Source organism: Phasianus colchicus, chromosome 1 (assembly GCF_987193195.1).
Source record: "Phasianus colchicus chromosome 1, bPhaCol1.hap1.1, whole genome shotgun sequence".
Taxonomy (NCBI): Eukaryota; Metazoa; Chordata; class Aves; order Galliformes; family Phasianidae; genus Phasianus; species Phasianus colchicus.
Genome location: NC_143436.1, coordinates 52,315,022 through 52,328,962, shown reverse-complemented (window position 1 = coordinate 52,328,962; position 13,941 = coordinate 52,315,022). Strand labels below are relative to the sequence as shown.

Genomic DNA, 13,941 nt, shown 5'->3' with positions numbered 1-13,941 from the left:
TATCACTCCAGCTTCTGGTAAAAGAATCTAACCTCTTTTTTTTTTCTTTTTAAATAACACAAAAATTTGCAGGCAATAATTGTGTTTATTTCCTTGCACTCAGAAATCCTATCGAAGAATTGCACTCAATCTTTTCCAATCTTTCTTTACATTTTTCCACCCTTTCAGACCAATAGTGTCTGTAGTCTACCTTTATTTTTTTTTAATTTTTTTCCAGTCTCCCCTGAATATGCTCCTCAGAGCATCACAGCTTGCTGTGTTTATTTCCCCACGCTACTGCTAGGCTTACTATTATGGGTTTTCACTATTGCTGCATAACTCCAGCATCAACTCTGTTACACAGACTTTAATCCAACCTGCCTTTGTCTACTGCAAACCCTTTATCTTGAACCTAAAAACTCATGCTTGCCATTGATCTTACTCATCATGGCTCTGAATTCCCTAAACCAACCTCGACCAGGAGATCTCAGTCCTGCAAATTTCTATCCAGTTATTTATTCTTACCACCTGTTCTACATCCTGCAGTGTCATCTAGCACTATATTGTATCCTTGTTTTCCCTCAATGGCTCAAGCATAAATTATGTTTCCTCTCATTTAATTTCCATACATAACTCTACAAGCCAGAAAAAGCCTTAGGTCTTTCCATCCATATTTCCCACTCTCCCTCTGCAAATCCCTTGGGCTTTTCATGAAGGAATATAGACCGTACTCATTCCTATTCATTCCTATTCCCTTACTGCTCCTTCATTTCCACTGTTTGAGGCACAGCAGCTTAGCAGTTCTGCCTATATACCTACTCTGCTCACACTCCCTGACTAGAAGTCTTCACATTGTATATTTTTCCAGTACTTGTACAGAAAGATAACAGGCTCCACATTTCTCCAACTGATGCATATCTGGCTAGAGGGAAACTCATCAAACTGACCCCATCCCTGACCCCAGTTTGACATGTAGGGTCTGTCACATTTCCCTTTTAAACATTGCCAAATTTGGATTTGATCTCAGAGACCAGGAAAGAGAGCAATTCCAGACTTTTCTTGACAAACAGCTCTAGGGGAAGAAATATGTGAAGCTGTGACAGAAGAATGAGAGAAGAACCCCCAAGGAGTAAAAACAAAACAAAACAATAAGCAAACAAACAACCAACCACAACTCCAAGTCAGAATGAGAACAGCCAGTGTCAAGTTATACTGCAGCAAGCTCTGAAGAGCCGAGATGAGGCTGCGGAGACTCCGCTGGGGGTCTTCTGCCAGAAAATTACACTCTAGACTGAGCAACATCCCCACCTGTCAGGTGATTTCAACAAGGAGTCATTGCACCTAAAGTTCACAACACCTGAAAGGACTGGAGATTGAGATGCTCTCTTTTTACTCCCTCCCTAAGCCTTGCTGTTCCGGGTCAACAGAGCCAAGGGCAACTGGCTCAGAAGACATTGTTCTCAAGGCAAGATGACAGCAGGAGGAGAAAATAGGATGCAAGAAGCAGAGAGATGATTTGCCCTCAGGCTATGAGAAACGCTGAGGGGGCCAACATGGCCCTCGAATATTTCCTGCTTGCAATCCACTTCTGCTGCAGAAGGTCCTAGAAGCCTCTTAGCCCCAGGACCAGAGTATCATCTACAAGATCGAAAAATTACTTGCTAAAAACAAGCAGTGGTGGCTATTCTCCATGAAGAAGTGGAGATAAAATGGAAAAAGAAAGACTCAGGGAAAGAGAGAGGGGTCCCATAACAGATGGTGTCAAGAACAGACACATCTTCCTTCTACTAACAGAGATCTGCTATCAGACCACCGGCTTTATATAGGCAGATGAGAAAACAACTGCAAGCAGCTGTCAGCTGAATATCATTGATACAGCAATTATTAAAAGCAGAGCACAGTCCTGAGTGGGGTATGGACCCCCATGGATCTGCGTAAGCACCAGTAGAAAGCATTTGCTGCCTAAGGTACAGAAATGCAGTGTTTTCCCTGCTGTCAGCACCTGCGTCAGGCTCCTGGTTTCTCTTGAGATACAGCTCTTAATTGGGATAGATTGTACATTTTCTGCTGTAGCCCGGCCCAGCTCCCACTTTAATTGCTAGTTTATGACTTAGCCTGTTTTATGCTTTCCACGCTACTTCTTTCCCCACTTAATCTAATAGAATTATAGAAAGTATTGCTGGGAAGACCTCAGGAGGCCGCAGTTTATCCTTCTGCCCCAAGGCAGTATTTCATTTTCAACAACATCATGTGTCTTTTGCTATCAGGTCAGATCGGTCCAAGATGTATAGAAGGTAAAGAAATGAAGCTTACCCAAGGGAGTCAATTGGCATAACTTACTAAATCCAGCCCTTTAAGCCACTGATGTTATATCAGAAATAACTCTGACCAAATAGTATCCTTTATCAGATCAGTTTTCTAAAAGATGTCCTTTCTTGTTTTAAGTCTGTGAAATGAACAGATCTCTAGAAGAAATTGTTCTGACAGCCCCATTTCAGAATATGTGTTGCTTTATTATGAACAGCAGTGACCACTCCATTGTTAAGATTGAACAGAAATTATCACTGTATGATCAACTTTGAAATTCTTATTAAATCCAACAACAAGGATTAATCTTTCTGGAATTTTATATCCTGCATTTCACTCCATGGTAGAACATGTCTGGCAAGACAAAACAAAATTATGAAAGCAATCTTAATGAGACAACTTCACAAAAATGAATTTCCAGTAAAATTTCAGAATGTCAGTCAGTTTATGAGGTTCATTCTTCTGAGATAACTTGACTAAAATTCCACTTCTGTTTATCCATTAATTTCTCTAAGACAAAATGTCTTATAGTCTTGGGAACAGTCAATGAAGAAATTCTAAAACAATAAAAAAAATTTTACCACATAGAGCAAGGCACAAGTGTAAAAAGGTTTCTATGTAGTAAAAAAAAGAGAAATGAGGACCAAAGGAAAGGTAAGGAGGAACTCTGAAGAGAAAAGACAGTTTTTTCCCCCAGTCAAAAAAAAAACCAAGCAGGAAAAAGGACTACATACTTCTTAAAGATGCTAAAGGCCTGCTTGTTTCCTCTCCTGTCTTTTGAAATTTCAGTTCTGGCTGAATTAGGGTTCTTCTGGATTGTAAGCATGCATGCTGAACACACAGAATCACAGAATCATATAATGGCCTGAGTTGGAAGGGACCTCAAGGATCATGAAGCTCCAGCCCTCCAGCCACACACAGGGCTGCCAACCTCCATATCTAATACTAGACCAGGATGCCCAGGACCCCATCCAACCTGGCCTTGAACACCTCCAGGGATGGGGCATCCACAACCTCTCTGGGCAGCCTGTGCACCTCATCACTCTCTTAGTAAAGAACTTCTCCAACATCCAACCTAAATCTTCCCTTCTTTAACTTAAAACCATTTCCCCTTGTCCTCCCATTATCTATCCTTGTAACACCTACAGTAATGCATAGCTGGACATAGAGGAGCTGTAAGAAGACAACAATGGCCAGCAGATATGCTTTCTGCCTTCCTCCCACTGTCCTCCACAGCACCTGTAATTTAGGGAAATGCAAAAGCTAAGCAGCAAACAAGCATCCTCACTTTATAGACAAAACTTTTCCACAGCCTGGTTGTATCTGACTCCCACAGTCTCCATTCACCCTTCACTATTAGTCTCTATAACCAAGGTCACAAATAAGCTAGGAAAACAGCATCACCTGCATCATGCTGCTATTACATAGCCTGTTAGCTAAAAAGAATAATACATTCTGCTTTTAAAATGCATTCAGAATGACAGAGATGGTAATGGCCAAACACACTATTTTGAAGGATGTTAAGTTATGACTACTTTAGTGCTTGAAATAGTTCTGTAAAGAGTAAGGTGAGCTATGTGCTTTAGACAACCCCTTTTCTAATTCTAGCCTTGGCCTGCAGAATGAAGGAAAGGGGCAATGGGTGAATCCCTAGTGCTAGCTAATTAGATTATACATTTCCTTTCTCTGGCAATATATCTTTCCCTGCATGGGATGCATTTTTCTTCACTAACCTATCAAAAGCAGCTTCCCAATAAATCACAAATCACCACCAGCACTCCCTTAATGAGATCCTCCAGCTTTTGTGTTCATTTAATAAAACACTGTTCACCAATCTTCATCTTACTGGTGCATTTAGACTGCTTATTTGAAGTTATGGGAGGTCTTTCTGGTGCAGAGAGATTGAACTCACCCGTTAGAGATCATGCAGGATTAATTTCATCACCTATTCCTAAGGCATTCACACACCCCTCCTCACCCCCATGTACCATATCACAGGGGGCAGACACAGCTAGCAGGCTATTTTCAAGATGAAAAAAAAGTCTTGTGTTGCAATCACATCATCAACAGAAGTATGGGGAAACGAACTACCTTCTTTAGATCAGCTCAACATCCAAAATAACTTTTATTCCTAATAGTCAGAGGTACTAGCATCCGCAGGCAAACTTCCATTCAGCCTGTGTAAATCAACAGACACCCCCAGGATTAGCAAGGCAACCAATGTAAGGTAAAGTCAACCCAAGCCAAAAAAGGTGAGTTGTTTCTAGTGACCCTAAGCCCATGGAGGAGTCCTCTTTTTCTTCAAATAAGAGCTTTCCCAGCTATGTCTTTTTTTTTTCCCAAGTGGATTTGTGAAAAACAAAACAAAACAACAACAAACCTATTTATTTTCTTTTCCAGCAAGCTCAGGGCCTGCTTAACCTCTTTAGCTTGTGTTCAGGCTCCCTAGCTAATTCCCAGCATCAACATAGTGTTGCCAGTGAAATGAGCCCAGCTGCTATTGCAGGTTCTTGAAGTGCTTCATAAACTCTGCTACAACATCTGCAGTCATATTCCTAGCACTGGGCATAAAAGTGGTTATAAAATATACGTATAAAAGTATTGAAACACAGATTCCTGAAAAGCTTGCTTGAAAAACTCCTTAGTGTTTATTCTCCTCAGAAATTAGCCTTCCTTATCGAAGGGAGGCTAAAATAGTTCTACAAGAGAAGAAATGCTACAGTTTTGAATTCTTTAATGTTAGGTCCAGCTGCAAGGCAGTACATAACTGGATGTTTTCACATACTGCATTAGCAAGTATTAGCAATTCTTACATATGCAATGTCAACATCTCACGCAGTGTTCTGTCCAGGCTTTTACCCCTTCTGATACAAAATTTCCAGCTATATGTGGCTGAATCAAATTAACTTAGCTAGTTTGTCTTTCATTTCCTGAGTCCTGTTTCCACAATTGAAAGCAGAATCATAGTTTGTACTTTGAAATTCAAGGATAAGCTGGGAAAGTTTAACAACAAAGATGAATGATTCTAGTAAGGGATTGAGAACTAAACCTAAGAGAACATGATGTGTTAAGTTCAGCTGACAAAATACAAAATGACACAGAAACAAATAAAATAACAAATGCATGAAGAAGGAAGGGCAATTTCAGTTTTAGACTTGCCCCTGGAATAAAAGAGGTATTCTCACCATATGACCTCATTTCACAGGTAAGCCAATTTGGGTAAGACTATACAAAGTCCTTCTTGCTTCAACAGAGGTAGCTGCTTCAGAAATTTTGTGACCTGGGGCCAGCAGAGGGCACTGCGTTACCAAGTGACAATGGCACAGACGCAAGACAGACCAGCAGTGGAAGAGCCTCATTGAAGAAAACCAAATTCTAGGCATTACAAGGAGGTGTTAGTCATCACTGTATCAATCCTAGAACTGATACAAATAACACTGTTAAAATAGACCTCAAACTCTGGGCGTTCCCAGAAACACACCTAAATCCAATCCAACTACATGTCCATTTCAGGCCACAGACTTTCTACTGAAAATGCTTTGCAAGTAGTAGGGCTGAATCAGTCCTGCCCTCCAACGTACCAGTGCTGGGTTGCTTAAGCTGCAAAATATCTTCTCTCCTCCTCCAAATCTCTACATCCTTGCTTACAGCAGCAGGAAGTTTGTTCAGACATGAGACAAGGCACTATTATCAAGGCAAAAAGCTGGCAATTTCCATTCTGCCCTCCCCCTTTTACTCTGCCTCCTCCAGCCTAACAGACTTTCAGTGAGCAGAGAACTGAGGTAAAGGACATGAAGGGGATGCTAAGATAGCAATTCCAAAATAATGTCTTTCCACTCGCTTATTTCTAGTTTATTTTGAATTACCAGAAGATGACCGTGAAGAAGCAAAAAGCTCATCTTTTTTCCTCTCTCTGTATTCCAATCCATAGGATTCTGGGCACTAGAAGAAGCTCTGAAGTTAAGTCATCCCAGTCACGGCCCTCAAGCTAGTGAGTGAAAGGTTTCCACTTTTTCTTTGTACAGTTGGTGGAATGACTTTGCCAGGATGTTGAAAGGGGCCTCAAAATTTTTCATCTCCTTCTGTAAAAAGAAAATTGTAAATGACAGATGAAATAAGCATTTTACTATTTCTGCTCAAACAGCTTCACAAAAGATAGACTAAAACAGAGGGTGAGTTAGAGGACAAATAAGTGTAAGTGAGCCCCCAGTTATTTATCCTCAGCTAAAAGAGAAGATAACTTTACAAATTCCCACTTCTATAGATGGTGAAAAGAGCAGATACTCACTACTGATGTCTCACAGTATTCCAGACCATGTTTGTCAGCCCATTCCTGTGCTTGTTTCTGTTCCACAACTCGACGACCAACCAGATCTGTTTTATTCCCCACTAAGACACCTGCAGAAAAGAAAAAGAAACAAAGGAAATACAACTCAGAAATGATGATTTGTTAGCAGTAAATTTGGGGATATTGCAGAAGTATCTGAAAAAGTTGGGGTGAGGCAACTGTGACTATCTAGAAAAGTTTCCACTAAGGAACGATCTAAAATACATTCATGTCTTTATCTGCACTGTGAGTTGGAGGAAGCCATGCCTGCACCTGCCTTAAAATAAATGCTCTATATCGCAGCTCAACAGAAAGGACTGCTGCCATACAAGAGGGGTGCAGATAGCAAGAATATCATCCATTTCTTACCTGGGATGTGCATTCCAACTGCTTGTGCCCTCAGCTTTTCCAGCCACTTGGCACAGTTGTTGAAAGATTGCTCATTAGTGACATCATACACAAGGCACAGGACATTTGGTTGCTCCCACTGCACAGCAAGAAAGGAACATTGTCAGCTCTAATGAAACCAATGTGGTCAACAGCCAGTCCACATCTGCATGGCAAACACAGATGCTAAGATAAAAATAAAAAGCCTAATACACAGGAAACCTATGTCTGGGCTGAGGTTACACATCTCTGTTGAGTTGATTAAATGGATAGCTGGCACTGAGTGATACAGTCTTGCTTTACTTCCTCATTTCTATCTTTATGGTCCTGCTCCTTTATTTGTACCAGTTCTGGCACTCATCTTATTCCCAGGGAAGCTGATTCTTCATGCTCAATCAGCACAAAATTAATCCTATAGAAAAAAATTAGAAAGGTTTTTTGCCAGTTTGAGAAGCTGAGTCAGCTTCCAAAGGGGTCCCTTGCAAATCAGACCTGGTGCAAGGGCAACAGGGCAACTGCCTCTTGTAGACCAGTATTAGGTTGACTTAGCTGTCTTGGGAAACTTCATATCAATTAACTGATTCTACCTTTCAAGTGAGATAGTACAATGGAGAACTGTACCAGAAAATACAGGAATGACTGAAGGAAAAAAAAAACCATACAACAGTCAAGGGCAGTATTATGCTCAAGGACAAAAATGTGTCCTGCTGTATCAAGATATCATTACAAAACAAAAAACATCACTGCTGAAGTAGCAGCAAAAATCGATGTATTTCTGAGAAATAGAAATACTTTAACCAACAGCACATCATTACTCTCAGTTAAAAATCCCTACTTCTTTTGTAAGAAAACTGAAGGATTATCTGCTTTCCTTCCTCTTCAAAGTATTTGTTCTAGCACTTTTACAAGTTTCAGAAAGGTAGAACAGGAAGCATTGGCAACTGAAGTAAATGCTCCCATTTGCACTAAAGACAAAGTTTGCTATATCTGTCAGACTGAGGAGTTCAGATCTTCAAAGCAAAAGCACTCCTTTGGAAGAAGAGGACTGTTACATAACACTTACCAGTTTCTCCAGCATCTCAGAAAATAGATCCTTGCCTGCAGAGTCAAAAATGAAGAATTCCTGAAAGCAGAAGCAGAAAGAAGGTTCTTGCCAGGAACACTGCAATGTAGAGGAAGGTTTTGAAAGTAAATTACCACAACTTGTCATCCCTGCATTTTATTCAGTACGGCAGTCCCATGTTCCTAAGAGACATGCTTTTTGGCACTGTGCACACCCCATCTTCAGACAGTATGATAAAAGAAGTGGCTATTTTTTTCATGTATAAATGATAAAAGGATTACCTCCAAGGTTCTAGGCCTTGTTTCTACCTCTGCTGGAAACAGAACACTGGGAAGAGTGGGACAGTAAAAAGCTAATTTTCACTATTTGTATAAAATGACACAGGTGTCCACATTACAGTAGTGGAAGTGTAGGGTATTTAAGGACAAGGAACAGTTTTAGCTTCCGTAGTTCTAAGAAACATGAACTAAACCTGATTGTCCTAAAAGACAGAACAGAAAGCAAAAAGTGCTTGCAACAGCTTTGGTTTAAGATGTCCTTTTAGACACAACTATGTAAAACACATTTCAAGATTAAGCTAACCCTTCACAAAAGCAAGCACAAGAAATTGCACATGACCAGTCTCACTTCCTTACTGCAACTTAATGGCCTTACAAACATACAGTGCAACCTTCTAATGGAATGAGATGGAAAGGGAGGCTTGAGCTCCAGATGTCTCTTTCTGACCCAATTTATGTCACAGAAAAACTCACCACACTATCACTTGTCTCTGGAACTGATATAGCCTTCACCAACAGTTCAATGCCCGTTGTCTGTCAAGAAGAATCAGGAAAAGAGGGATCAGAAGAGTTTTTAAGAGCCTGCCCAACTGCATACCAACTATGCATAAGATTGAGGCAATTTTTGCAAATCATTACAGTCCCATCAAACAGACTGCTGGGAACTCAGCAGTGCTCCTCATAGCTTTGGTAACATAGTCCTCCTTACGTGTCACAGCTGTGTAGGTTTGCTCAAATGTGAAAAAGAGTACCAGCATTCAGAGCTTTGTTTGTATACTAGCATATTAGTTAAAATCTGTGGGGCTACATTCACTGTCACACTGCTGCTCTAAAGCAGCCTCGGAACATTTTGCACCAACCATGTGATCAGCTAACATATGGGACTGAGATTATTTGTGCCTCTTCCACCTTTTATCTCATTCTGCTTTGTAGCTTGTTTGTTTGTTCTATTTCTATCCTTAACTTCTGGTTTCCATCTTTATTTCAATGAATAAACATAATATAGGGTTGGGTTTTTTTTATTCCCCCGCACTCATATTTTCCTTTTTTTACTTTACTTATATTTACTTTTATTTTTATCCTGCTTCTGATTAGTCATCACCATTGATTATCTCACTGAAAGACTGCAAACTGTATCCTCTTCATCTGGGAACAGTTTCTGCAGATTATAATTATCCTGGGGCTATGCAGAACATCTTCATGTTTGCATAGTGATAAGCACAATGTCCACATGCACACTGAATAGTTGGAATTAAGAGCTTTCTCCTTCAGCGATGCTTTTTCATAAAGTGTTTCCTAAGGGGGGGAACTCTCTCAGACCACAAAATTTCGGGAAAATACTGTTTCAGAAGGAAAATTAGAACAATTAATTAATTTACTCATCATTCTTTCAAAACCAGCATCCACATAATGTAAAAGCTTACAGAACGTTAAATCATTTCTCTTCTAAGAGAAAAAACTATGTAAGACCCACCATGAATGCATCAACAAACCATATAATTAACTTTGTTCTAAGGCTTCTTATTTATCTCATGTAACTTAGAAAAGTTTCTGGAGAGCAGATTGAGCTTGTTGTGTAAATTGCACTTACCAATGTATAGTTCTTCTGAAAATGAGCCCCATCATTGCGGAACATCTGAGCTAAAGCACTCTTCCCCACAGCTGGATCACCTGCAAAACCAAAGATTAAAAAAAAATAATAATAAAATTATTTCATCTTAGAGAATCTTATTTTCCCTCAGTTCTGATCCTATCTTATGCCACAAGACATTGAATACTAGAACTCTGAATGCAGGCAAGGTAACTGTCACAAAATAATCTGAAACATACTACCTATGTGATGAAATAAATATTGTTATTATGCGTATTGATGCTGAAATCAGGTTTTTGCTTGATGAACAATAGTAAAGAGTTCCCAGATCAGGGTTGAATTGCTGTTTGTTTTAGAATTTATGTTTAGGAACCTACCCTATACCTTTACCTAAGAACTCACATTTTCCAGGCATGGTGTTACAAAGAATCTGACAACATGATACGGGAGACTGAACTGCACAGGCTGTTCTCTCTCCTCAAAATACACATTTCCACAAATTCAAATCCTTGTTAGTGTTATACTGAGTTTAGTGGAGAGGCAGGTCTTCCATATAGTACAAAGCTGCTTAATCTGGTAGCATTCCTCGATGAACTCTTCTTGCTGACCCTGCTAAGTGAGCAGCTCTTGCTGACTCAATGCTGCTGGTGGCTCATTAGTTGCATCCTGGGCATAACAGAAGCAAATGTCACTTGGCTGGAGAGGAAGCCTGCTGATTCATCCCTGTATGGAAAGCAAACGAAAGGGCTTTCATTTTTGCTCCTCTAGAACAAAGGTTTACTGGTGTCACTTGCATAACACTTTGGGCAAATTTCTGCCCTTCTTTGGCCCACTGTTACAATGTTCTGCAAGACCTAAAGGAATAGCAGAGAACTGCAGAATTCACGTAAGCCCAAATCTTTCCATGAAACAGATCACAGTCCTTGCAAAACAGAGTTAACTTAATGTTCTCAGGGAGCTTATCTTCTCTTCACATATCCTTTCAGCAGCCTGAATAGTTCAAAAGGGACAAAACCCAGGAATTAACTATCTCAGTGTTCTAGCTTTTTTCTGTCTTGAAAGGAACACTCATGACAGTCAAGCTGGAACACAAACCTTCTATGTTATATTGGTAATAAACACACTCAGAAAGGGGTACATTTTGGCCCAATTAGAACTTCATAGGTGGTGTTTTGAAAGAGATTGGGAAGTTATCTCCTCACATGATATTTCAAAGAAGAGTACTTTGGATACTAACAATTGCTCCTAGATGTATCAACCAAAGCAGTTCTTGTTTAAACGTTTTCAGTATGCTTGCTTACTTTGAGCTGAGTTGGGTTCATAATATTTAGACAGGAAAATCTGGTAAATCAGCTTGTTTGTTCCCTGATCAGTTCAAGCTTGTGCTGAAGACAACACTCTGTTCTGAGTGGAAGCTATTCTGTATTTCAATAGATAATTAGATCTGTCTTTGTAAAATGAGATAGAGAAGCATACACTGCTACAAACTGTGCAAGCTTCTTTTATTTTCAACACCCAGTGCAAATTCTTACCTAATCTGCTCCTTTTCTTTTATTTGACAGCCTCAGCTTTTTTTCCCCCTCTTTTCTTCTTCTTTGCTGTTCTCTTAGCCCATTACATCATTGCACTTCTTTCTCAAAATAAGTTTCCTTGCATTTTCCATTTAGTTTGGTCTCAACTGCAAATACTGCATCCCACAAAATTTATTCCATCCATATTTCTGTTATTCTGCCAGAAACTGTTGCATGTCTCTAAAATGTCTGCTACCAACAAGTTTATCTTCTTTTACAAAGAAAACCCTTTCATGTTGCCTCCAAAGTAAGCTTCACAGTATCTTGGTTTGTGTCTGTAAATTACTCTTGAGATAACAAGGAATCGCTTTCTATTGTCAAGTTAATAGCCTCTCCTCTACTAACAAAAGTCCTTTTCCCTCTGTTGTACTCTTGACCTTGGCGCAGCTCCCAATACTGTCAGCCATTCTATTCCTCATAATCATTTCCTTAGGTACACAAGAGTTTCTTGATCTACCTCAGACGTTTTTGCTTCTACCGATGTAATTGCATTCTCTTGTTCTCTCTAGGTTGTGGTTTCTCACCTCATACATCTATTTCATTATAGTCATCTCTCCTGGAAGAAAGACGTTATCTTGCCTGGTCTGCAGCATTCATTCATTATTTTCAACAAGATACACATACTATCCTAGTACTTAGGAGCACTACAAACAGATCTGATTCTATGACACGGAAGAGAGCCTTTCTGTTGTTTGCACTGTGAACAGAATTGAAAGGGCAGCTTCAAACCCAGTAGGGATTAAGAACATAACTGAGTCACAGAAAGAAAACCTGTGTGAGTTCGGGAGTGTCATGGAATCAGCCTGGGCAGCTGATTAAAGAAAACCTATACTGGGTCCTGGAAACTTCTAAATGGGAAGTGATGTGCAAATCTTGAAGATGGTTAAGGTACTCATGTTGTCTATGGTGTCAACAGGGCAGCAGGGAGAAGAGCTCTTTTGCATTTGCCAAAGCTTGCACTTCGCTTTGTGCAAGATGACAAGTTACCTGCTTCCAAGGAAAAAGCAAAAACAACAAGGAAAAAAGAAACAACAAAACAACAACACAAAGATTTAATTCTGGATGGAAGAAAGCACATTTGGAGCAAGGAGTTAAGCGCAGAGTTGTCTGCACAGCAAGGCGTTCTGGTTCTGCGCTCCCGGCCCATAGCACGCGCTCAGTGATGAGCCTTTCCTTCCTGCGGCATTGACAGCCGGCTGAATTCACTCTCGGCACCTCCCTAATCCATTCTGATGGAATAAAGCGCTGTCTTCACCTCACTTCTCCCTCGCTCAGATTAACCTCCAGTTCACGTGTGGACAAAAAAGCCTTCGTGAAGCAGGCGCTCTTCGCCCTCCCCCTCATCCTCCATCCTCCCACACCCACTCGCTTCGGACCCTGCCCTTCCTCAGCCGATCGCACCGCACTTCGCGCCCTCCCACGCGAACAGCGGGAGGCGGTAACCACCGCCCCATCCCTCGGGGATGCTGCTCTGCCGATCTGCCAGGCCGCAGGGCCCGCCACCACCGCCCTCCCAGAGCTCCCGCCTCGCTGAGGAGGCCGGACTCACCTGCCAGCAGGCACTTGGCGGAGAGCTTCACCATCGCCCAGGACCGAGGAAGGCGGAGGCGGCGGGTCGGGAAGGCGGCGGCGGCCGCCACCGCGCTCTGTCGCGGCCCTAGCAACAACGCGGCCCTAGCAACGGAGCGCCCCGCCTTCCTCCGGCGCGCTAAATCCGGTTGGCTGTGAGCTCTGCTCGTCAAGGCTAGCCGGAGTTACTATTGGCTGCTGTGTCTTTGCCCGCCCTCCGAGCGTCCTGTCACTCAAATCCTGGTCCCGCCCTTCTTGTGGCTGAGGCGGGGCTGAGCGCTCAGAGGGCGGTGCGGCTGTGGTACGGATTGCTAAGGCGGGGTGTTGTCTGCCCAGCAACTACCTACGTATGAGGAACCGGCTTGTTATTGGGCAGAGCACAGGGGACAGTACCGCGCAGCCAAAAATAACTCACTTGGAAAAGGGCAGAAAATAATAAAGTTGTGGGCACAAGTCTACAGAATAAGAGTTTGGAAGCACTAAGAAGCGAAAAGACAAGTGAGAGTGAGGCAGAAAAGCCTCTGTCTTACACCTGTCTCCTCCCCACGCAATGGAATCTTCCGGGCATAAGGGCCCCCACTCGCATGCATGGCGGGATCTTTTCTGCGCATGCGCATGGCTGGCAGTCAGAGGGCTCGGGCTGCTCTGCGCATGCGCTGTGATGGCCTGGTGTCGAGTCGCCCCTGGTCCTTAATGGACGAGGCGGGGTGGAAGGTGTCGAAGGGGCGGTTGTTGCGTCTTCGTTTACACGCCAGAAGGCTGTGGTGCTGTTCAGCGAGAACTGGACGGGCTGAGAGTTGGGCGGGGAGGAAGGAACCTGATGAGGTTCGACAGGAACAAGTGCAGAGTCCTGCATCTAGGGAGGAATA

At 41.9% G+C, this 13,941-nt stretch overlaps 1 protein-coding gene across 3 annotated transcripts; it reads right to left on the bottom strand.

The window, feature by feature from the left end:
• Positions 1-191: 191 nt before the first annotated feature.
• On the bottom strand, positions 192-13,612 carry IFT27 (intraflagellar transport 27). Of its 3 annotated transcripts, none has more exons than XM_031600101.2 (8): positions 13,053-13,612; positions 10,335-10,655; positions 9,933-10,012; positions 8,816-8,875; positions 8,064-8,123; positions 6,983-7,100; positions 6,575-6,684; positions 192-6,368 (listed from the first exon to the last, which is right to left on the bottom strand). In XM_031600101.2, exons 2-8 carry the CDS (start codon positions 10,345-10,347, stop codon positions 6,270-6,272), a joined length of 540 nt encoding a protein of 179 aa, XP_031455961.1. In that variant the 5' UTR covers positions 10,348-10,655; positions 13,053-13,612; the 3' UTR covers positions 192-6,269. The 3 variants fall into 3 exon arrangements, with proteins under 3 accessions (XP_031455961.1, XP_031455962.1, XP_031455960.1); XM_031600102.2 differs by having other exon boundaries at positions 10,541-10,655; positions 13,053-13,608; XM_031600100.2 differs by lacking the exon at positions 10,335-10,655 and having other exon boundaries at positions 13,053-13,609.
• Positions 13,613-13,941: the final 329 nt, after the last annotated feature.